The 25614-nt window shown below is 38.0% G+C and overlaps 1 protein-coding gene and 2 long non-coding RNA genes across 6 annotated transcripts in view; 1 reads left to right on the plus strand and 2 right to left on the minus strand.

Moving 5' to 3' along the window:
* LOC137004159 (nucleotide-binding oligomerization domain-containing protein 1-like) overlaps positions 1 to 25614 on the minus strand; it is a 57117-nt gene that overhangs the window by 688 nt on the left and 30815 nt on the right. Inside the window, exons 6-7 of the mRNA XM_067364363.1 lie at positions 392 to 413; positions 228 to 284 (exon numbers count right to left, since the gene is read on the minus strand). Coding sequence (XP_067220464.1) covers positions 228 to 284; positions 392 to 413 — 79 coding nt within the window. The remainder of the gene's footprint in view (positions 1 to 227; positions 285 to 391; positions 414 to 25614) is intronic.
* Positions 3411 to 9494, plus strand: LOC137009505 (uncharacterized). Of its 2 annotated transcripts, XR_010892909.1 has the most exons (4): positions 3411 to 3653; positions 4615 to 5221; positions 5369 to 5504; positions 8658 to 9494. It is a non-coding gene; the product is annotated as an uncharacterized lncRNA (long non-coding RNA). The 2 variants fall into 2 exon arrangements; XR_010892908.1 differs by having other exon boundaries at positions 3411 to 5221.
* Positions 13631 to 24610, minus strand: LOC137009513 (uncharacterized). Of its 3 annotated transcripts, none has more exons than XR_010892913.1 (4): positions 23217 to 24610; positions 21516 to 22958; positions 21314 to 21363; positions 13631 to 14663 (listed from the first exon to the last, which is right to left on the minus strand). It is a non-coding gene; the product is annotated as an uncharacterized lncRNA (long non-coding RNA). The 3 variants fall into 3 exon arrangements; XR_010892911.1 differs by having other exon boundaries at positions 21516 to 21585; positions 22895 to 24610; XR_010892910.1 differs by having other exon boundaries at positions 21516 to 24610.

Genomic DNA, 25614 nt, shown 5'->3' on the forward strand with positions numbered 1-25614 from the left:
ACTAAAATAATAACAAAACATAATAACTGTTATTATTATTATTGGTATTACTAATACTAGTAACCAAATAACAAGTAAGAAACACAAGGGGATAGAAACATGTCTGAATATGATATAAATTAAAATGCATTCAGTTTCATCAGTGTTTTATGACTAAGGTTATGAGGAGCATGACAAATCAGAGATGCAGGATGCGTCTTAAAAAAAAAAAAATCAAACATACTTACAAAGCCAAAAACGTTCTGTGCTGGGCTCTTAAAAGAGCCTTTGGGTGTATTTAACTGCTGTTAACACACAATGAAAGAGGCGAGAACATGAGTATACAAATTAAAATGCTTTCAGTTGCATCAGCGATTTCTGACTTATCAGGATGTGTAGAATTATCACTTACAATAATCAGACGACAATCGACACTAAAAAAGAGAGAAGAGAATAATTATTAGTATAAATTACAAAAGTGAATTAAAGGCAGGGTAGGTAAAAAATGTATAAAAAAACTTTTTTTCAAAATTTGTTTAAACTTTATTTATATATCAATACATAATTAAAATGTAAGTACTCTGAAAAAGAAAGTATAAAAATCGAGTGTCTGTAGACCTCTCACGACTGTTTTAAAGACAGCTCATTATTTCCATTCACTCCACCCCCTCCCTTCTGGGCTCCTTCCAAAGCCACGCCCCCAAAACGCATGAACGCGCGACTCCGACCACTGAGCTGGAAGACGCATTATTTACCTGAGACGAGCGGAGAGGAAGGAGCACAGTGCATGTAGTGACATCTTGTCAGAATCACATGTAATAAAAATAACTTTATAATTATGAAGATAAACAAACAAGATGTATTTTAGTACTCACTATCAAGCTAGCATATTGATATTGGTAAAGTTTAAAATATATATTTTTTGATTCGCTAACGAGCTAGTTATCTATAAGGCAAAGCTAAAAACAGGTTGCATGATACACGTTTTTCCATTACCATCATTTACACTGTGATGAAGATGAATTTCGTCTAAGATTCATAACATATACGTTGTTCTACAGATAAACAGAGTAACATACACTCAAATATCAACTCACAACTGCATTGCAGACAAAATAATAACACACACATACAACAAAGTGTGTACGACACACACAGATACAAGATAAAGACATCAGTAAACATAGGTAGAGAATATAAAAACAAAACAAAGGCGAAAAAAACGTGCAGGTAAACTTACAGGTGAACATGGTAAAAGAGTTAGACAGAGGGTAAATATAGTTCTAAGAAAAGTTCCTAGATGCGGAGTAACGTTAGGCCTACTATCTGTTAAACATGTATTTAGTTATCTAAAGCAAAATTATGCACAATTCAACACTATAGCTATCATCTTGAGCTAGGCCTATAGATTATTTATCGTCTCTACTACGGCTCGCTAAGTAATGTTATGTTAGCTATATTACGCAGCTACGTGTGCTAATGACACATGCTTCATGAACAAATAAACAAAAAAATATGTATGATCAAAATACAAAAAGAAAGATTTACCTGTCCAGCAGAAATAAAGCCATCAAGGAGTCACTTTTCAGCCCCTTGAGTTCCCTCAGTTGAGAGGGAGTAAAATCTTTGCGTGGCAGGGGAGCTGCCGCGGTTATGCGCGCCTGCCTCGGGACCTGCCACTGTTATATGATGCATATATGATAAATGCCGATTGATGCATGCGTGCAAACTGTGCACAATCCTGCTCTCAGTTCTCGCCATCGCTGGAAAGCCACGCCGATATTAACTCGTTTTATTTCTTTGTTTATCCAAAGGCTTTTTGTTCATTGCCTTTTCTTGTACTGTTACTGTCTTCCTTTTTTTGCCTGGTTTGCCTTCACTAACTGCATAGGCCGGTACTGTGAATTTTGCTTGCTGTTTCTCTGCCATTGTTTTGGTATTCCTAGGATCGCGTGCCTCTTGAATTCCCCAAATCAAACGTGCGCGCGCAAGTGGGCAGGTCATGTGTGTCAAAAGGGTGGTTGCCATGGTTGCGAGAGAGTGACAGTCGCCTAAGCCAATCCTACGTTTCGTCCCGGATGGAAATAATGAGCTGTGTTAAATACAGATTAAACGGTCTAGAGTCACTCGATTTTTATACTCTTTTTATCAGAGTTCTTACATTTTAATTATGCATGGATATATATAGAAAGTTTAAACAAATTTGGAACAAAATTTTTTGCCTACCCTGCCTTTAATGATTAAATATTTAAATATTAAATAATATCAATAATAGTGGTAATAATAGGCCTATTAATAGGAAGAATTATAAAAATAATAACATTAAATAATTTATTAATACAATAATAGTATTATTGTTTATACTACTACTACTACTAATAATAATTATTATTATTAATACTGTTAACAATAATAATTCAAATAAAATATAATAATTGTATAATATAATCATTTAAAATATAATAATTTTAAACATTAATTAATTAAATATATTTAAATATGAAATATTAATAGTAGTAGTATCAATAATAATAATAATAATAACAATAATAATATTTTTTTTTAATTAAATTAAAAAATTTCAATATTTAATTTCATTATACAGTTTTCATCTTACAGCGGCTTTTGTCTCGCTCTAGAAGTGACGCGTGTGCGCGCTCGCAGCCCTGAAGGCGCTACTTTCCATACAAAGTGAATAGGCCTATATTATAATTACAAAGTGAACATATTATAATTGTAGAATTTATTTCTTTTTACGCAAGGTTAACAGGAAAGACATAACTCTGAAATGAAAGAGCTTCTCTCAATCCGAGCGGATATGCTCTATTATCCCAAGTGACGTCACACAGACTAACGGCATTTAACGGTATTTAACGCTATACCAGGTATTTGACGGTGCTGATAAATGGATAAAAAGACAGAAATCCATTGTTTATGTGAACAATATATGTACATTTACTGGAAATGACAGTTAATCAGTTTTATGACAATTTAAAAGGTTCGTTATGTAAAAGTGGCCGTTATTTGGTATACCCTGAGTATAGGCTATAATTAGATTTTATTATTTGCTTTCTTTCTTCAAGTTTTAAATGTTATTTAAATTTATAGTGGGTTCATACATTTACATTAAAGTCATTTATACATTACAAAGTAATTTACCTAAATCGGTTAAATAAAAAAGTACTTTACCTGAGAAAAACTCGTAGGATGGGATTTCCTCTCACAAGGTACCGTGCTCTGCGCGCGGTGGACACAAGACCCCAGCTTATATATGCCCGCCGGCAGGTTTCGCGGGCTTGGCACGCGAGTAAGAATTTAAATGAAGACAATATATATATATATATATATATATATATATATATATATATATATATATATATATATATATATATATATATATATATATAAAATGTACATTTTGATTCCTTGTATATTATATATAAACTTAGATTTATTGTATTATATTATATTATATTATTAATTAATTAACAATTGTTTTGGTGATACCTGGATGTGGAAATATGTATAATATAGTATATAATGTATATAATATTAAACAACCCATAGGTGGCGATATCGCTAGTCAAAGATGCTGGAAGAGAAGAAGCATGTATGCACGAGAGAACTACGTTGCGTAGGACCATTTGATGTTTTTGACGTGCAAGTGGTTGGAGGTAAGTAGTATATGTGTTATGTTGAAATTGTATTGTATTTTATCGTAGTAGTCATTTGTGGGATATATGTGTGTTTTCCCCCCGACGTGCACCACAGTGTATGCAGTCTATGGTATGCACGCGCTAAATAAAATTACTTTGAAAATGGATCACTGTTAAAATCTATCTTTACTATTGAAACTTAATCAAATGTGTCAGAGAAGTTATATGTTATTAGGTGTTTATTACAAAGAATACCATGACAAATAATGGCTATTGAGTAACGTTAATCACATATTTTGTAGAGGGGGTGAAAATTAATATGTCACCTGAAATTAACCCAAATTACAGGGGGTAAAAATGACATTAGTGAAAGTGAAGACCAAGTATTGATTTTATATCATTTTATTAATTTTGTTTATTGAAAAAAAGGTGAAAGTGCCATGTGAAGGCCAAGTATGGTAACCCAGAATTTGTCCTCTGCTATTAACCCATTGAAGTTAGTGCACACACATTAGGTGTAGTGAGTAGTGAAGACACACACACACACAGAGCAGTGGGCAACCATTCACTTTTGGTGCCTGGTGCAATTGGGGTTTAGGTGCCTTGCTCAAGGGCACCTCAGTAATTTCCTGCCTGTATTGAGACTCGAACCTGTGACCTTCAGGTTACAAGTTTGACTCCCTAACCATTAGGCTTGGTAGGTCTATTTGGAAAATCTGTTGTTTTTAGCAATATTTGTTGCTATTTTAATACCCCATACCTGTAACTAAAGAAATATTTAATATATCTTAATATCCTTTTAGATTCTGGTTCTTAAACTTTCTTTTGTTATTGTCATTTTGAAGGCCCTATACTGTTTAATTCTAGAGATATTGGGATCTCAGTATAATTTCATGAATAAATTGTTAAATTGACACCTTTTCAGTGGCCTGAAAAATGCATATCATATGCTAAATTATGACTTTGTTTTTCTCCATAGAGTTCTTTTGATTTTGGACTTGGAAGCCTCCACAGACAGTGGGGAATTTGACATTTCCCCCAGCCGTTTGACCACTTGAGTAAGTGGCTGCTTTCCTGACCTTACGAGACGTTTCAGTTTCCCAAAATCGGTCCCGGAAGATGCACCATTGAATGTATATTGTACACCATGAAGTGATTTATTTTGTTTCTCCAACAAAGTATGTCATCAGCTCTTTACAGTAGCTGTTGTGGTCCACTGCCAGAGTAGGGCAGAGCAGAAGACCCAAGGCAACACTGAACGCCATGAAATGTTCGTACAACTGGTCCGCCAGAATTCCCTTCAGCACCACTGTATACAGGTTCCTTGGTTTTTGGGCAAAACAGCTTGGAATGTCCTCCTTCCCTTGGAGTGACAGCAGCCATTGGGTCACTTCATTTATTTGCCCAGCAGACATTCTCACCTTTCTGTCTCCTCTAACCCACTCTGTGATGAGCTTTTTCATTACACCCAGGCAGGCTTGGTGCATGTAGTCGATTGGAAATTGCTCTACCATGTCCAGTGGGAGGTTCAAAAATGGAGACATTGGAATGTCTTCATTCTCCTGACGTCTTGTCATTTCAGCACGGTATGTGGCATTGGTCCGTAGACTTTTTTTACCATGGCTCTTGCGGGTGCGTCACACACAACACATCTGTTTTTTTATGTCTTTTCCATCCAAACCATTTTCAAGTAGTTCCTGAATGTCTTTTATGGCTTCTTCTGTAAAATCCAGGTTTGCTGGTTTGGTGGGACCAATTGGCAGTGTTACTGGGAAGACATTGATGGGTGACAGGTGAATGGCACAGCGGATGGGCCATGACGTCTTATCATGTGTCACTGGTGCATAGAATGAGGTTGTTCACCTCTGGGTAAGTCACATGCCCAGAAAGGAAGCACCATAACAACATCATATAATTTATTACAAGTGACCATCAGATTTTTACATCACTTTAAAAATGTAAATCAGATCCGTAAAGCTAAAGCAAATTTCTTTATTGAGATAATTAAAGGGACAAATGGAAATGGAAAATTAATATGGGAAAATTTAAATGATCTGTTAGGACGAAATAAAGATATAAATTTCAAAGACCTGCAACTTCAAGTTAAAGGTATGCTAACTGATAATTTAGACATTATCGTCAATAGCTTTAACAGATACTTTATTAGCTCAGTTGAGGATTTGACAATGCATTTTAAATGCCCAAACATCCCATACAAGCCTCTAGATGCTAATAAACCAATATTTAGTATACAGGATATATCTGTTCCTGACGTTATAAAAATAATTTCATCTCTAAAAAGTTCAAAAGCCAGAGATACTTTTGGTTTCACTAATGATCTTTTAAAACTCCATAAAGAGGCTCTTGCAAGCCCAATTGCACACCTGATAAATCTATCTATAAAACAGGGAATAGTGCCCTAAACATGGAAGACTGCTAGGGTTATCCCAGTCTTTAAGGCTGGTGATAAGTCAAAACCAGAGAATTTTCGTCCAATAAGCATTCTACCAATAATTTCAAAATAGCTGAAAAATGGGTTGCCTCACAGTTAATTGAACACCTAAACAGTAGTGATACCCCTTTCCATCCAATTCATTTTGGATTTCGCAAACATCACTCTACAGAAACAGCCACTTGTTATTTTCTTGAGAATTTAAAAAGCGGGCTTTGTAGGGGCTGTTTTTCTGGACTTGAAACGAGCCTTTGATACCATTAATCATAATGTGCTTCTTGCTAAATTGACTTATTTTAATTTCTCTGAAAGAGCACATTGTTGGATGCAATCATATTTGTCAGACAGAAAACAAGCTGTACAAATAGGAAATTCACAGTCATCTTATCTTACTTGTTCTGCTGGAGTCCCACAAGGCTCAATACTGGGACCGATTTTATTCAGTCTCTATGTTAATAACTTACCAAATGTCTGTTCAAATATAAAAATGCAATTATACGCTGATGATACAGTATTGTATTCTCACGGCAGCCAGCAGTGGGGCCAGAGCCATCTGTCTTTGTCATTGGAGATAGACTAGATGTGTTAGAACAATTTAAGTATCTTGGTGTGGTCTTTGATTCACATCTGACATTTAAGCAACATGTAAAAAAAAAAATCACAAATATTATAAAATTTAACTTGTCAAATTTCCAACGTATAAGGCCTTTTCTTACTGTTGAGTCAGCAAAGGCTTATATGCATGCAATGATATTTACTCACATAACTTAATGTTATACAATCTGGTCTCATACAACTGAGAGCATCTTAAAACCCCTCAAGGGTTTTTGGCGACTTACTTAATGTACAATGGCGCAGAACTATTTAGCCAAATGGTGGTGTCTAGCTCAAGTTAGGAATTGTGACAATTACTTAACCTTTAAAAAAAAACCTTAAACAATGGCTGAAATCAAACCAGCGATGTACCCATATGTAAATAATTTTCTTATTGGATGTCTGTTCATAGTGGCCTTTTAACTTCTATGTGACTGCTGTTTACAGTACTTAGTCTTTGTTGTTCTGTGTAATATGTCTACATGTATGTTGTTATGTTTGTAAATAATCTGTATTTTGTGTTTTATGATACCTGCCTTAGGACAACGGATGAAATTGTGCTAATTCCAGCATATTTACACTGATGCTCATTGCTGATTTGTTGATCAATGTGCACTGTCCTAATTCAAATAAAAAATAAAATAAATAAATAAATCATATAATTAAAATAGGACACAGCCAAGCTGGCAAAATAATATAAAATGTTTAATAGATAAATAAAATTTGTAAATGATTGTTTTGACACACCCATTTTAGATCTTGGAGTCACTACTAATGAGCTGATAACCTTAATCAGGTGTGTTTGATTGAGGAGACAACGTGCAGTGCTGGTGGGCCTCCAGGAATGTGGTTGGGAACCACTATCCTAATTGTTTACATTTTGCATAAAGTATAATAGCTGTCATCGTTCAGATTATTAATGCAAGGTTCATCCAAACTGTATTTAATGTAAAGCTCCAATTAAATTAAGATAATTATTCACTCACAAATAAATCTCTCAATGAGTAAAATTGTCTCTATTGACTACACATTATGTACAGTTGTGCTCAAAATTATTCATACCCTTTGTAAATATAATCAAAGAAGGCTGTGAAAATAAATCTGCATTGTTCATCCTTTTGATCTTTTATTTTAAAACTTTATAAAAATCAAACCGTTCATTGGAGAATAAGAATTTTAAATGGTTAATAATACTAATAATAATCTCATTGTGAAATAAATGATTTTCTATAATACACATTGCTCACAATTAATCATACCCTTTTATTCAAAACTTTTTTAACCTCCTTTTGCCAAGATAGCCATTATATGACTTCTAACAGTGACAGTCAGGTTGATTTTTTTTTTTTTTTTTTTTTTTTAATCTTTTGCTGTTTGATAGAATCAATGATGCCATGTATCTGAACAAGATGTCCAGGATCTCCGGCGGAAAAATAGGCCCACAATATTCCAGCAGTACATTTCATAGCTCTTATCTTGACAAAAAAAGAGGTTACAAACAGATTAAAAGGGTATGATTAATTGTGAGCAGTGTGTATTAGAGAAAAAAACATTTATTTCATAATGAGATTATTATATTATTAGTATTATTAACCATTTAAAATTCTTATTCTCCAATAAACGGTTGCAGATTTATTTTCACAGCCTTCTTTGGTAATATTTACCAAGGGTATGAATAATTGTGAGCACAACTGTATGTAATGACAAGTAAGTTTATATTTTTAATTATTTCCCTGGTTCAGAAAGTAACAGTGGCTGTGATAAACTTTCACCTTATAAAGATGTTTCTGTCAAATATGCCTGCTCCTGAGCAAGTTTGAGCTTAATGACTTCAAAGAATCTAACAATCCTGGATCATCTCTAATCATCAACTGTAAATACTGATGATTAATCCACATACGAAAAACAAACCCCTGTTGTTTACCTGTCGATGATGATTATCATTATTAATTTAATCTCCGATCATTATTTTACAGGTGTTCATCTGTTTCCTTATTTGGCTGGTTTGGAAGGATTACAGAAAAGACACAGATGGTTGAATGGTCAATGACACAAAACAGGCAGAAGAAATACAACACAAGTACAAGGGTTAAGTTAAACATGAACTTTTTGTAGTGTCCATGGAAATGTGCAAAACCATCTGACTGGCTTCTAGTTAATCCTGCCTGACTGTGTAGTGTCATTTTAACATAAAGCTTCCAGAGCCCTCAAAGTGTCAGTCTCCAGCGTTGCAGGCTCATGGACATATGCTACAAAAATTCTTGGCGAAACTCTCTGCAAAAAAAATAAACCTATATATAATTTACTCATTACTACATGTGACAACAGTGTTTATAGCACCTTAAATTGTAATTTACTTTCCCTAATGTTGCTCCAGTCATGTATGACCTTTTGTTTCATGGAACAACACCTAGTTGTGAGTTGTAACAATTTAAAACATTAACCCCCATCTTTTAATATCTAAATAATAGCCAAGTGAAATCAGCATTACAATGTTTCCAATATGCTTCTAATTTATTATCTCCCTTTAACCCTTTGATGCACAAGCTATGAAAACCCCTTCTAATGCGCAACATGGGTCAAAAATGACCCGTATTCATTTCCTATGTAATTTCAATCATGGTTGAGTGTTTCTTTGCTGAATCTTTGAAAGAAATGTATTTTATCATTAATTTATTCCAGGTATTCCTTAAATATCTTGTTTTTGATTGACAAAAATCATTATGTTCATTTTTTCTTTCTTACTTTATAAACAAACAGTTTTTGTTTGTCTACATCAATTTTACACACATGGGTCAAAAATGACCCGTATTCATTTCCTATTTAATTTCAGTCATGACTGAGTGTTTCTTCGCTGAATCTTTGAAAGAAATTTATTTTATCATTTATTTATTTCAGGTATTACTTAAATATCTTGTTTTTGATTTTCTACAAATAATTATGTTTATTTTTCTTTCTTACTTTATAAACAAACACAGTTTCTACATCAATTTTACACACATGGGTCAAAAATGACCGGTATTCATTTCCTATGTAATTTCAGTCATGACTGAGTGTTTCTTCGCTGAATCTTTTATACTGTGTTTGTTTATAAAGTAAGAAAGAAAAATAAACATAATTATTTGTAGAAAATCAAAAACAAGATATTTAAGTAATACCTGAAATAAATAAATGATAAAATAAATTTCTTTCAAAGATTCAGCGAAGAAACACTCAGTCATGACTGAAATTACATAGGAAATGAATACGGGTCATTTTTGACCCATGTGTGTAAAATTGATGTAGACAAACAAAAACTGTGTTTGTTTATAAAGTAAGAAAGAAAAAATGAACATAATGATTTTTTACAATCAAAAACAAGATATTTAAGGAATACCTGGAATAAATGAATGATAAAATACATTTCTTTTAAAGATTCAGCAAAGAAACACTCAACCATGATTGAAATTACATAGGAAATGAATACGGGTCATTTTTGACCCATGTTGCGCATTAGAAGGGTAGTGATACAAAAATGATTTTTATTAAAAAAGTAAGAAAGAAAAAATTAAAATGAGGATTTGTGATGATCAAAAACAAGTTAATTGAGGAATACCTGGAATACTGAATGATTAAAATAATTTCTTGCAAAGATATAGAAAATAAAAACTCAGCCGGGTCATTTTTGACCCATGTTGTGCATCAAAGGGTTAATAGTGCTGCAGCTGCTCACCAAGGCTCTCTCAATTTAAAATGGACACACTATCCCTGACATCGCTGCCTATCACTGTTTTATTGTGTATGGGGATGTTCTTTATGTTGATTTTGAGTGATGTTGATTATTTTGTTGCTTACTGTTGTGTACATGAAGCTGAAACCATTCTTTACACTCTTGCCCCCCCTCCCCCTTTTTTTGGTCCTGCTTTAAAACTATTTCCCGAGTTATATCTTTTTAATGCTGTAACAAGACGTTGTTCTGTTGTTCCATTTGTTCCTGTTTTAATAAAACATTTTAAAAATGAATTGCTATTGTATTGTCGTCTTTAGTCTTGCCCAAGAGATTACAACCCAAAAATGTGTGTGTAATGGTAAAAAACACAAATAGTTACATTGTCTTACCTGACTGCCTCTTTTTTCTTTTTTTTTCCTAGTGAGCTGAGTACAGAAATGTTTGACCACTTATTCATGTAGTGCAGCTGTTTGAACACTAGACCTGGTTAATGTACTGTCTTACACCATATTATACAGATGGATATTATACAGTTAATTTTCGTCCGAAAATGTTTACAGCAAAACACAAAAAATATTGTGCATGAGCGTCCTCTACTGTGAGATAATGGTAATGTAATATCTGGCTTGTTGAATTAACTGATCACAGTTTCGGTGAATATTTTTTATTACAAATTACATCTTAGTTTTTAAAACATTTTAAAGGACTGTAGAAAGTGTGCACATCAAATTTGATTCATTTTCGGCTGCTGTGAATGGTTACTTTTGAACTTTGTCAATGCATTATAATCTCAAATCACACAGCTGCATTCATAACTAAAAATAACCTGTAGGGAACGTTCTGGGAACGTTCTCTTTAGGTTATAAAATGAACTCAAAAAATAACCTACAGGGAACGTTCTGGGAACGTTCTCTTTAGGTTATAAAATGAACTAAAAAAATAACCTACAGGGAACGTTCTGGGAATGTTCTCTTTAGGTTATAAAATGAACTCAAAAAATAACCTACAGGGAACGTTCTGGGAACGTTCTCCTTAGGTTGTAAAATTATCCCAAAAAAAGAACCTGCAGGGAACGTTCCCAGAACGTTCTCTTTAGGTTATAAAAATAAAACCAAACAATAACCAACAGGGAACGTTCTGGGAACGTTCTCTTTAGGTTATAAAATGAACCCAAAAAATAACCTACAGGGAACGTTCTGGGAACGTTCTCCTTAGGTTGTAAAATGATCCCAAAAAAAGAACCTGCAGGGAACGTTCTGGGAACGTTCTCTTTAGGTTAAAAAAAAGGGAACCAATAGAGAACGTTCTCAGAACGTTCTTATTTGGTTCCCCAAAAAAATAACCAAACGGGAACCATATGGGAACGTTAGGGGAACGTTCTGTGTTTACTGGGATGTAGCTGTAATTTTGATCTTTACATATTCCCTCAATCTTTTAACCAAAGGGTTATTAACATTTTTCAAAATTGCTTACACTACTTATTTATTGTGATTTATTCTATTTATTCAAAATAGAATAAAATAAAAACTGTATTTTTTTTTTTTTTTTTTTTTTTTTTTTAATCTGTGCTTTTCATCCGCTCCTCTGTGTGGGTAGTTTCACTATGCATATTAAACTACAAACAGCATTACAACAGTCTGTGTGCTGATTAACATTTCTGAAATAAATATAAAGCCGATTTGCAACCCGATCTCACGGCAATTCGTACGTATTTTACGAGGTGGCTAAATCGTATGAATTCATACGACCTCACTCGTACTAATTCATACGTTTTTTGCTAAATCGTATGTATTTTACGAGTTGACAAATTCGTATGAATTCATACGAATGACCTACCCCAAACCCCGCCCCTAAACCTAACCGTCACTGGGGTTTAGACAAATCGTACGAATTCGCACGAGTAAGGTCGTATGAATTTATACGAAATAGCCACCTCGTAGATACTGATATAGCGGCAGAGGACTGTTATTTTGTTGAACGAACTGAAGATGACGTCATTGGCTCAGATTTGATAGACCAATCGGCTGAAAGGGGCGTGTAATGACCGTCCACATGTGGAAAACGAGTTTTAAAGTCGTGTTTTATTGTATCCGAGACCCGAAAAAACGAAAATCGAGTCAAAATCTCGTTTTTTCCGTTTTTTTTAACAAACGAAAAAACGGGAAACGACCGTTTTCTCGTTTCTGCGCATTTCATTTCGAATGGGAAAACAAACTAACGTACACGGACCGATCGCAAAGACAATGCTGGTAGATCACACACAATTTTAATAAATGCTTTTGTTAAATTTAAATAAAAAGGAATCACGAAAAGAAAAGAACTATGCCCTTTCTTATCATTTTAGTTTCTGTCTGACTTGGGTTTGACTAAATTTTTACCAGGCAAGAGTTTTGTTTATTCAGTTGCCATGACAACTAGCCGGAGTACAGCGCACTAAGGTTTCCTCCACGAAACAAACAACCGTCTAAAGTGAGCGTGTGCACGTGTTGAGCAGACGATTTTCATGAACACAGCCACGATCTCTGTTAGTGTATAATACAGTAATAATTAAGGAAGTCGGGAAAAGCATCCATGAATACGTTTGAACGGCCGAACATCACATGTGCTCCGTCAGTGTTGATTAACAAGACATTGGCAGCTGTGTTTAGTCCACAAAGATTGTTTAAAACTGTGTGATTCTGTTCAGTGCAAGTCATCAGAATAAGGTAAATGCCCTGCCTAAAGTGATCTGTGGTGCTGTAAGTATTTTGAGTTTAGAAAATTGTTAAAATTGAATATCAACAATGAACATTTATTTTTATTTTCCTGCATTCTCTGTAGAGATGCATGCAGTAGTAGCAACAAGCATTTGAAATTAAGCTGCTTTTTTTTTCTTTATTCTTTTTTTTTTGGTCGGATCCAGTGGCGTAGCCACGGGTGTGCCTAAAATAGGTCCAGGTGAAATTGCAAGCACAACAAACCTCACAAGTATCGAAAATGGGCTACTTTCCCATAGACTGGAGTGAGACCATACACTGATAAAAGCAACTTGTAGGATTTACTTGATAAAATCATTGTAACAATTTGCACTCAGTTTTTCTAAGTAAATTTTACTGCTGTGATATCAAGTACAATTTACTTGCCAGTATCAAGTAAAATGTACTTAACTCTAAATGTAACATTTGTGAAGACATTAAGTAAATGTTACTTAATTATATTTAACTTAGCATGTTGTATTTATTAAAAGTAATTATGTAAATTTAAATTTAAAATGTGAAAATATCAAGTAAATTTTATAAATATGTAATATTTACTGTTATGAAGTAATTAAGTAGAATTTATAATGTCTGTCCATTTCACATTTTGAATTACTTAGTTTAATGAATTTATATTACTCACTATTATTATGTAAATGTTGCTTTTTTAAGTGTTACCAAATAAATGTAATAATTTTCTCTGCATCAAATACTTTTATCACATATCACAAATCACAATTAAATACAATAAAGTTGGACAGTTTATTATGTCAACATTCACATCTTCACATCAACTGATTAGTAGTAAAGGTACATTCAGTAACCTCTCTAATCATTTACAATAACTGTAGAATTAACCATCAACTATTTCCCCTAAAGGAAATGAAAATACATTTTACTCCATCCAACACATATCTGGAATTATATTTCAAATACCCAATTAGAATCTAAATCTAAACAACCAACACTAAGTGCTCTTTATGCTTTTAAAACCATAACACACCATAACTTTGCCTCTAATAAACATTAACAGAAAGATCAGGTGTTAATTCTTGGCATTTCTATACAGGAGTGTGAGCAAGACAACATCACTCAAGTCAACTACTTGCATATTAATGAGGTAAAGTGTTCTGAAATGGATATTTATATTCACACTGACACAATGTTCAACAACAAATGCAACAACATGTCTAAAAAGTAGTCGTGGCCAAATTTAACCACATTAAACAGTCTCTGGGAATCAAAACTTAAGGCAGGTCCAAGTCTGTGTGTTTGAGAGTGAAATATCCATAGAATCTATCTTTTCAAGATTTTGTAACAATTTTTGAGATGGAGATGTAAATTGGGGTGTACCAACAGCCTCAATTGTACAGCACGTACCATGTCGATAGCATTTAGGAGAGCAACTTCAACTTTAAAGATTGCACTTTTGGGGACATCTTAACACCATCCAGGTCCAGGAAAAGTTTCTGGAACACCTCAAAGGTGTAGCGCAGTGTTGGGGGGTATGCCAGGTTGAGCATGAGTTGAACACAATTCTATTGAGAAACAAATACAAAAGAGATTCATTATCAGTGCAGAACGAACATGCATGCTAAAAACTACTTAACATACCCCGCTAGAAATTTTACGTTCCCAGAACATTCTCAGAACGTCCCCACTAATGTTCCCAGTATGTTCAGACGGTCACAATGTGGAGTTCTTTTAAGGTTTGGGGGACATTATTTGGTGGACCTTCAGGGAACATTCAAGACCTTCTCTGAACGTTTAGGGAACCATACTTTATTTGGAAATGTTCTCAGAACGTCCCTGCTGCCCTTGTCAAAAAAAAGCTCTTTACAGGCAATTTCTGGGTTAATATTATGAAACCTTTTCTTTAAATTGCAAAACTCTTGCAGTAAGTCATTAGCCGACAACAGCACATGCATGAGCTAATGTAACTGCTATATCACTGCATCAGCAACTACACAGTTACTGTCTTTAAATAAAGCAACATGCAACAGAGCATCAATGTTTCTGGATCATCACTGACTGAAGCACAGGCTCTACTCTCCAGCACAATGGTGACCTCACAAAACTCAGATAACAGAAACAACATTAAACACTAACAGATCTCTCTAGATTTCTGCATCTTCACTTATTACAAACCACTCTGACTGTTCCTTTCATACAAATCTTCTTAATGAGGTGATGATGTTTTATCAAAATGTATAAATGTCACCATTACGGAGGTAAGCGCTTGAAAATTTGGCTTTATTTTTTCTCCAATTGTTGTAACTGTGTTTTTCTAAAGCGTTTGTTACAATAAGAAATTGTGAGAAAATAAAAATCTGATCAAATGGGTTTGGATGCTTGAGCATTGTTGATGACTTTATCACCGTACAGAGGTCTAACTCACTGATCTTTGAATATTGTGTTGTCTTTCATGTAGTCATATGATAATGCAGAAGATCTTGGCCTACTTTGATATTTTGAAAGTTTTTATGCTTATACAGAAATTTCTCAGACAGCAACACGTAGATTCACACAGACATCAAGATTCTGCGTATGATCCTCAACAATGGTGACAAAATTTTTAGATAAATCTGTTTATCTAAATATGTTTTTAGATAAACAGATTAACTCTGAACGTCACAAAAAAAGTGAGAATAACGGAAGAAGCTTCATTTCTAACAAGTTTGATTGTGTCTTTGTTCTTAATGACATCTGTTGACATAAGAGTGAAGAACGTCTCAGGTTACAGATGTAACCCTGGTTCCCTGAGTAGGGAACGAGACGCTGCGTGGTAACGCATTGGGAACCTTCTGCGTGATGTCGTCACTGAAGCACTCATGTATCTAACCAATCGCGTAGCGAGACGTCAGAGACGGGTGACGTCACGGACCAGGAAACTATAAAGCATACCCGGATGCAGAGCACGCTAGCTTCTGGATAAGTCTGAGACAAATGCTCGCAAGTATGCAGGGGGTACGGCAAGAGACGCAGCGTCTCGTTCCCTACTCAGGGAACCAGGGTTACATCTGTAACCTGAGACGTTCCCTTTCGTGGGAACTGTCGACGCTGCGTGGTAACGCATTGGGAACGCTATCCCAACTGTGCCGTAGCGGCAAATACTTGCCAGGTTATCTTGGCAGAACTGATGACCCCGGAGTGGAGCCGACATCAAGGTTATAAAACCTTACAAACGTGTGCTGACATGACCAGCCAGCCGCGTCACAAATGTCACCGATGGAGACACCTGACATCAAGGCTTTTGATGCCGCCATACCCCGCGTAGAATGGGCACGGACATTCAGAGGAGAAGGCTGTCCGGCCGCATCATATGCAAGTGTGATGGCCTCGACCACCCACTTGCTCATCCTCTGCTTAGATGCAGGGCCCCCTTTTTTAGGGGACCCATAACAGACAAAAAGCTGATCAGTCTTACGCCACAGGGCAGCTCTGTGGACGTAAGTATCCAAGGCCCTCACAGGGCAGAGCAGATTTAGTTTTTCCTGATCCGAAGATTTAAAAGGAGGAGGGCAGAAAGCCTGGAGCACAATGGGACCTGGAACGTGGGTAGGGACCTTAGGGACATAGCCCGGTCTAGGATGCAGGAATGCTTTCACCATTCCTGGAGCAAATTCAAGGTATGAGGGAGCAACTGACAGTGCTTGTAAATCTCCTATCCTTTTCAGACAAGTGATAGCAAGTAGAAAAATAGTCTTTAGAGTGAGGAACCTCTCAGGAACCTCCTTTATTGGTTCAAAGGGTGCCTCGGCCAACCCTTGTAAAACCACGGCCAGGTCCCAGGCCGGAACCCTTGTGCGCACTGTAGGCCTCAACCTCAGTGTGCCACGGAGGAAGCGAGTGACCAGGGGGTCTCGACCCACCGAAAGGCCACCTACAAGGGGAATATGAAAGGCAGATATAGCCGCAACGTAAACCTTTAACGTTGAAGGGGATAGGCCCTCCGAGAACTTTTCTTGGAGAAATGTAAGCACGTGGCTAATAGAGGCGTGGACAGGGTCCACATTAATACGTCTGCACCAGGCAGAGAACAGATTCCACTTGTATAAATAAAGCTTCCTCGTGGCGGGAGCTCTGGAGTTTAATATGGTCTCCACAACCTCGGTTGGGAGACCAGCATCTACGAACCTGGCCCCCTCAGAGGCCAGGCCCATAGTTTCCATAATTCTGGGCGGGGGTGTATTTACAGCGTCGCCGAAGAGGCCCGCAGGGGACAGCGGCGCGTCCATAAGGGCAGCTTTGTCTCGCTCCCTTATGTCCGAGAGGTTCAGCCACAAATGTCTCTCCATAGCCACCAAGGCTGCCATAGACCGGCCGATTTCTTTGGCCGTCTCTTTGGTGGCACGGAGAGCGAGATCAGTTGCCATCCTGATCTCTTGAATACAATCATAAGTGGCCTCCCCGCTCTCATCAATCTCCCCCAGCAGGTCTGCTTGATATGCTTGAAGCAGCGACATGGTGTGTAGACATGCCGCCGCCTGACCTGCTGCTGTGTATGCTTTGCCCACCAAGCTTGATGTTGTTCTTAAGGGCTTGGTGGGCAACGTCGGGGCTTTTAGTGACGATGCCGACTCGGGCGAGAGATAGCCCGCAAGCGTCTCTTCAACCCGGGGCATCGCCGCATAACCGTGCAGTTTCAACCCCACTATATTACTATATACAGACGTTTGGGGGCTGAATACGCGGTGCTGCACGGGCCTTTTCCACGACCTCGACACCTCGGTGTGGAGGTCCGTGAAAAACGGCAAACCCCGACGCTGGGGTAGCGACCGAGCGGGCAGAAAGCGCTCATCTAGCTTACTTTTTGGTTTCGGTTCTGCCCGCTCTGCTGGCCAATCAATCTTTAACTTGGCCACAGCCCTGGTCACTACCTCCAGGAGCTCCTCATATGCTGGGGAAGAGGATGGCGGGTCCTCTTCCCCAGTCTCGACGCTCACCACATCAACCTCCTCGGAGGAAGAGAGGTGAAGCGCCGGTGTCTCTCTCCGGGGGGAAGAAACCGCAACGCGTGCTTCCGCCGCCTGAGAAGAGACACTGGGGCTGGCGGGTAAAGGGCGAGATAAGGCTGGGCCCGTCTCAACCCCCTCCGCCAGCTCCATCTGCGAACCCCACGACAGTAGCCGGCGCTGCGCCTCAGCAGCAGCAGGACCCGACCCGCGGGGAACGCTCGCCGAGGCACCCTCTTCGAAGAGTGCTCGGCGAGATCTCAACACTATGAGGGTTAGTCTCTCGCAATGCACACAGACAGCTCCCTCGAGAGCTGCCTGGGCATGCTCAACCCCCAGACAAAAAACGCACATATCATGTGTGTCCCCGTCAGGAATGTATCTGGGGCAGGGATGCCCTACATAGATCAGAAAAAAGTATACAATTGATGTTTAAAACAAATTTAAATCTGGAAAAAAATAAATGTGTCCTGACAAGTTATTGGATATTAAAATAATAAGGCACAAGTCGGTTACAAACAATTATACTTTACCTAGTTTGACAAGCAGATGTGGTGTTTCAGAGATACCATGCGATTGCCTTCCACTGAATAGGTAGCCAGTGGGTATGTGTCAGTAAGTTGTGGCTGCTCAAGTACTTTGACTAAGCTTGTGGACTCTAACTTGAAACATATCAAATGCTCACAGTACCATGCACTTTGCAGTTTCACTACAAACACCAAGCTGTCACGAACAATGATGATTTGTAGTATTTCAGCAAATTCAGGCAACCCACCAGTGAAGCCATATACCAATATCATGCCAATGCCATAACTGGTTCCCTGAAAGTCTACCTTCTTTGTCAAATGAACAACTGTCTCTCCAGGAAATTTCTGTGATAGAAAATCTTGTATGTTCTCATTTACAACCTCTAATGGAACTGTTGACATCTTTGATACAGAGATATCAGGTTTTTTGACATTTCAACCATGGAGATGGTATGCAATCATGGACTGGTGTTTTTTTGCCATTGACTTCAAAATGTTACGGAAGCAGCTAGCTTGTCTCACTATCCTCTTAGCGGTGCTTGGCTTCAAACCTCATCGTCCATAAGGACACAAGTGGGCCGAATGCTTTAATGAGCTGCGGGTAATGCTCTAAAAAATGGTGCTTTGGAATCAATTTCCCTTGTGGAAAAACACTGAAAAATCGATGTCTATGCTCAGCAATAAGACTATCTAGGTGACCAATGCTTTCATCCGTGTGAGTAGGTGTCATAACCAACTCAACAATATCTTTGAGTGTCATCAACAACTGCCATGCCTGTTCCTCTTCATGTACTTTCCAGCCAACCATAAGTGGAAGCAGCCTCAGTAGGCACCAGTTTTCATGTGCGTTACCACTGATGGTTTTACGGGAGGCAAAGGTTACTGGTATACCTTGGGGACAATTTGTCTCGTCTTTCCACTTTATATGGGAATTGCTTGATGACTCTGTTGAGCTCTTCAAGAGAAAAATATTTTTTCTTTATCAAGACATCTAAACACAGTGCTAACTCTACAGGTACAATGCCCTCAAGTAAATCATGTAGAATATCGGGAGGATAGCCCTTTGTCACATGAAAATGATTTAATCTTTGAGTGATCGCACAATGCCTTTTTACTCCGTGGCTATGGGTGTTGCTTTCAAGTGCTACTTCAACATCTAACTTGTGTTGCGACTTTGTCCTACCAGGGAATGCTCCTGTCCGGACTTCAGTTTCCTGAAACTGGGACCTCTCTCCAATACAAAATCTGCAAACATATGACCCACTAAAACTTTCTAAAAACCCTCCAACTGAGTGGGCACCAAGATTATCTGCAACCACAGAAAATACAGTGCCCTTTATGGTTTTTTCCAAACAGGGCACAAAAACACCATCCTCTTCAAAGCTTTTCAAATCATTTAATAATGGCTCAAGGACTCTGGGATAGCCAAACGTCTTAATGTCACTAGCCTTGCACAAAACAGCTAGGTAAATTGATGATAATGTTGATCTTAATACAGTCGGAACATCAGCCAACACCCAATAGACACCTGTTACCTTGTGCTTCTTACGAGAGGTTCCTAAAGGATTACATACTTCGAAATCATCAGAGTAGAGTGATAGTCTTAACTCCTCTCCAGACAGAAAGGTGTTTTCCTTGAAATGGGAACCATCATGAAAACTACTATACTGACCGGAAGAAACACAATGTCTTGTACTCTTCAACACATTCTCCTGAATGTCACTATTTTTCAGAATTTGAGACAAGGATTGCAAAATTGGTACATATTGGAAAGTCCTTCCCTCTTTTGCATCAAGTATATACTCCAACGGTTCAACAATAGAGAAATGTTCCTTTAAGTACTGATTTCTCTTATATGCTGTGCCAAGAGGACCTTCTTCACTAAACCTGCACTGATAGGATTTAACTGGCAAATGCGTTTTACCAAATCTGTGATTACAAGTTCTTCAACAGCACAATTATGGTTCTCAAATGTGTCATGGACAATGCTTTTGATAATGGGTGCAGATGCTGAACTAGTAATAAATTGAAGCTCCTCTACAATCTCATTTATACATCTACTGGGCACATTGAAGATGCAATCTAATTTAAGTAATAAGGAAAAAAGCTCTTCAAAAATGGCTTTACCTAAATCTTCTCCCTCTTTCACAAGTGTTTCATTTGAAGACACTTCACTTTCATCTAACAACCAGCTGTTATCTGCCGTTTCCTGACTTGAATGTGTCTGAAATACAGTATGTTTAAAATCTTCAAGGCAGTGAGGATTGTGCTTTCTACTTTTATGTGAGGCAAAAGTTGAATATATATATTAGTATTGTAGTCACAGTCTTTAAAAACACAATGAACAGTTTCATACTTTTTTAAATGAATTCCGAGGTGTTCAAAATATTGCCTCTCGGTGTGAAAATTACGTGAATTACATACAAGACATGAAAATGACACAACTTGCCCTGACTGTTCAGTTTGTGTATGATCTCTGGACAAATGTGTGCAAAGAGCACCCCAACCTTTAAATGAACAAGGACAGTCTGAGTACAAGCAGGGCAGTGATCGGCCTAGACCAGTGTGTAGATGTTTCAATCTATAATGTTTTAAGAGGTCTAAACGTTTTGATGACCTAAAACTGCAAATTTTACAAGACCATTTCATAACACAGGAGGCCTACTGTTTCTCCCTGTGTTGAAACGTGTCAATCTCTCTGCCTACCTAGACCTCAGTTGTCCACTGTATTGGTTCCTTCTGAGAACAAGGTCACCCTGTAAAAGGACAGACACAATTTGTGATGTTAAAATAATACTCTAAAAGTTAATCCCAAATGTATTTACAATTCATATTACATTACACAATAAAGAACAGGGAAAAATAAGAGCAGCAATATTATAGTATTGTTATAAAGATTTCTACTTGCCTGTATGAGACTAATGTTGCCGTCAGACCAGTCACTGATATCACAACACACTCCTGTACTATTCTTTTACCTGTTGAGAGAAACAAAACTTGACATAATCTGTAAACTTGTCCCTAAAATCTGATTTGAATGTTGTTCCAGGATCAACAAAAAAAATTGACTCAGGAACATGTTGAACTCAGCAATATCAGGTTATGCGTCACGTTCAGATATAATACAACAATTTATGTACAGATCTTTGTGTGGTCTAATGTAACCTATCGCTGGGCTAACTATGATTACACAAACACAGACATTTTTTATGATCGTCTCCATCCAGTCTGTACTCCGTATTGCATTCAACCACAATTGTCTTCTTGATTTCTCTGAAGAAATGTCTGCTGGGATCAGGTAAAACTTTAGTTTTGAACCAAAAGTGCTGTTCCTTCTATTCTGGCAGCCAAAATCACAATAAGATGACATTTTAAAGTCAAAACCTCAAACTTTTAGCGCACCTGCTATGAGTTCTTCCTTATGCTTTGCCTCCAGCTAGAGCGGTGACGTCACAGTGCTTGTGACGAGTTTGTACCTGACAATTGGCATGGCAACGAGGCAGAGAGGTTTGCCGCCCATTCTTGCTTCCTGTACATCTCCTAGACTGAGATGCACAGGGCTGAAGCTACTGATGCTAACTTTGGGCCAACCGTTAGCCCAACTTCTCCCTCACTTTAGCCACTTTAGCCGTGAAAGGCTGTGGTCTAACGTTAGGTTTTAAAAACATTACATTTTATTTTCATTAAAAAGGTGACCGGACCTTCATACGGCTAGCTCACTAAAATAAAATGCCTGAATTCATACAAGCACTTGCTGCTACACATCAATGTTTAATTGGTATCCAAGTTCACCTGCCATCTGGTAACGTTACTGCATTTTTCCAAACTTTCCTTCTTTGGTGCAAACTAGCTTTGATAAATTACTTGCTGCAAAATTTTCAGTGGATATAAAAACGACTAGACACTTTTAAATAAGGCTAACATTAGCTAGGACACACACACGCAGGCTGTCAGTCAGCACGTTATTACATCGATTTCCTTACAGAACGTAACATGACAGTTTAAGCTTAATCACGGCCAGCTAACATTAAATGACTCTGAAGTTAACCAGACTGGGTGACTTTTCTACAAGAACGCGGCTAACTTCGTTTAATCCCCTCTATTTTTGACTAACCACCAGTCTCAACTTCATAAGTGGATAATGGCGGCGCTTTAGCTAACGTTACTCTTATTGTGATTAAAACTCACGTTCAGTTATTTCTGAACCGTAACGTCTATGCAATAATCAAACCATCAAAATGAACATAGTTGTTATCACAAATCTAAAATAGAAAAGTCAAAACTTACCGAAAATAAATCAGCCATAAAAGCGACATCCCAAACAGACCGTCTCTGCCACTGCAAGCCGGATCTTGATGTAAAAAAAAGCGCGCGGATTCAAACGCACTTTGCTTTTCAGATTAAAATGTACTTAGTATTTTTGGTGAATGTGCTGTGACTAAAATAGTTAAATAGTATTTGTAAAAATAATATACAATTTACTCTTTCTTCTCAGTTATGTTATTACATAAATAGTGTAAATTTTACTTAAGATATTATAGTTCCAACTTAATCTTGATTTTACAATTTGTATAAATTACATGAATTAATGTAATAGATTTTACCATACCACAAAGTCATTATTTTCAGTGTAGATGTCTCTCGAGCTGTCGCGATCATTCTTGGCTCTCTGTGGCTTGTAGCGCTAAGCGCTTCAGTTCATGCAGAGCGGGCGTGAAAAGACCATCTCCTCCACATGTAATAAACATGAATGAACATCCAAAGGTAGGGATGGGTACCGAAACCCGGTATTATATTGGCCCCGGGGCTAAATTATGAAAGACCGGTGTATCGATGAGCTCTGACGTTAACGGTTCTATATAATATCGGTACTGGAGAAATGATGAAGAAAATACACGTACACTTATTATTGCTATATAGACATTATATCTTGCGAATTCTATCTCGCCAGAGTTGCCAGCTGTGTCTGTATGCAATAATATTAGGACATTTGTGTATGATGTATTTTTGCTTTCGCAATCCAGAAGAGAGATCGCGCTCACGCGCTCAGGAGCTACAGCGCGCAGCCGCTCACATAAAGCCCTGTTTAATGGTGACGATGGAGGAGAGAACTAATAATTAAACGTCTGCTTACACTTTAGGCATGTGATATTATGCTTATTTTATTTTTGATTTCGATTTTGGCTTCCAAGCATCAGAAAGAAGATATCTGAGGTAAAACTATTAAAAACTAGCCGCGTTTCGTCTAGCACACCTTCTATTCACAGCTGTGCGCGTTCATTCCTCCTAAAACCCAAACTTAACGTCAGAATCAGCACAATCGATGATTGTTGTAAAATCCAGTCTTTACTGTTGCTAAATTGCAGTAAATGTTTGATAATTATCAACGTTTTAAAACGTTGAAAGCACAGTAATCCGCGCAAGAGACGCTGTTCTGAATTGTGTGCGCGCGCTCCAAAACGGATCGCAAATAGACAAACATATTATGCGTTGGGCTTCAGGTGCACCAGGTAACCAGATTTAGCTACTTAAACGCAGTTTATATCGTAAGTGTACATGAAGAGCTGGGAGAAAATCCGATGTGTGGTATATCTATTGTCTTAAAGTGAAAGCAGTCACCTTCTGATGATTGTGCCATCAGAAAATGCAAAGAGAAAATCACTCACAGCTCTTTATCTGAATATAGTTAGATTTAATAAGCATTAATCTATTAATTTATACTGTGAAAACCATGCAGTGTTATTTTACATTTGGTTACTTTACTTCAATTTCTTTTATAGGCTATAGGCCTATACTTACCTGAACACATGAACAAATAAAATCACTTTATTTCATTTGTATCTTTGTTTTAATGTATTTGTCAGTTCTTACTGTATATTATATAAAACACTAAAAATGCCAGACACCATATAATATAAAGCAAAGTTCATTCAGCTCATATATATATATATATAAAACGTCTCGGTTACGTATGTAACCCTCGTTCCCTGAAGGAGGGAACGGAGACGTACGTCAGTAGTGACCGACGAATTGGGATATCGCTTAGAGAGCCCTATCATCTTCGTGTAAACTAAAACAAGCCAATGGAATTGGCGTGCGATATTTGCATAATGCGCACCGCCCCCGTCAGGTGTATATAAATAGGAAGCAGATGCAATCGCACTCTGTTTTTCGCTGAGGAGACAACTGGTGTCCGCGCTACAGCGAGGGTACAGAAACTGTGGCGACGGGACGTACGTCTCCGTTCCCTCCTTCAGGGAACGAGGGTTACATACGTAACCGAGACGTTCCCTTTCAGTCGGTCACGTTCGACGTACGTCAGTAGTGACCGACGAATTGGGATCCCAACTAAAGCGCCACAGTTACGAAACCCCTTCCAGTGCCCAGCGCAAGCTCAGCCGCCCATAGCACCGGCTGGCGGTGAAGGGGGCGAGCTTACACCGAGAGAGTCTACTGCTGTCTAACCACTACCCACTAAGTAAACTAGACACACTGGGGAAGCGAACCCGTAAGGGACGCTGCGGAGACCACTACCTACCCAATGGGGGAGGAGTTTACGTGGGAAATACACACATGGACTGGCCCGGGGGGCAGTACGCATATGGAGTCCCTGGGATGGCTCCACCTGGTTAGGGGGAGACTCATCTGACAGGTGACAGCAGAGCTGGCTCTGCTAAGGGAAAGACACGGACTCGGCCCGTAGGGAGTTTTAAACTGTGGAAAATACACATATGGGACCGCTCACGTAGAGGGGTCACGACATATGGGCCCCAGCCAACAGACAGCGTCAGCGACGGATGTAGGCCTGGCATCAGACACTCCGCAATGTCCGAGCCGAAGGGGGAGGCGGAGGAACTCGACAGGGTTCGCCAGCGGGGAACACGACTGGAGTGAAAGTATGCACGTATCCGGCCAGTGGCGGGAATGGCATTGCAAGCCGACACTTAGAGCGGGTACAACACGTCTACCGACTAGTGGATGCGAGTACACGCGAGGATACCGGCTCT

The sequence above is a fragment of the Chanodichthys erythropterus genome, chromosome 3, assembly GCF_024489055.1.
Source record: "Chanodichthys erythropterus isolate Z2021 chromosome 3, ASM2448905v1, whole genome shotgun sequence".
NCBI classification, from domain to species: domain Eukaryota; kingdom Metazoa; phylum Chordata; class Actinopteri; order Cypriniformes; family Xenocyprididae; genus Chanodichthys; species Chanodichthys erythropterus.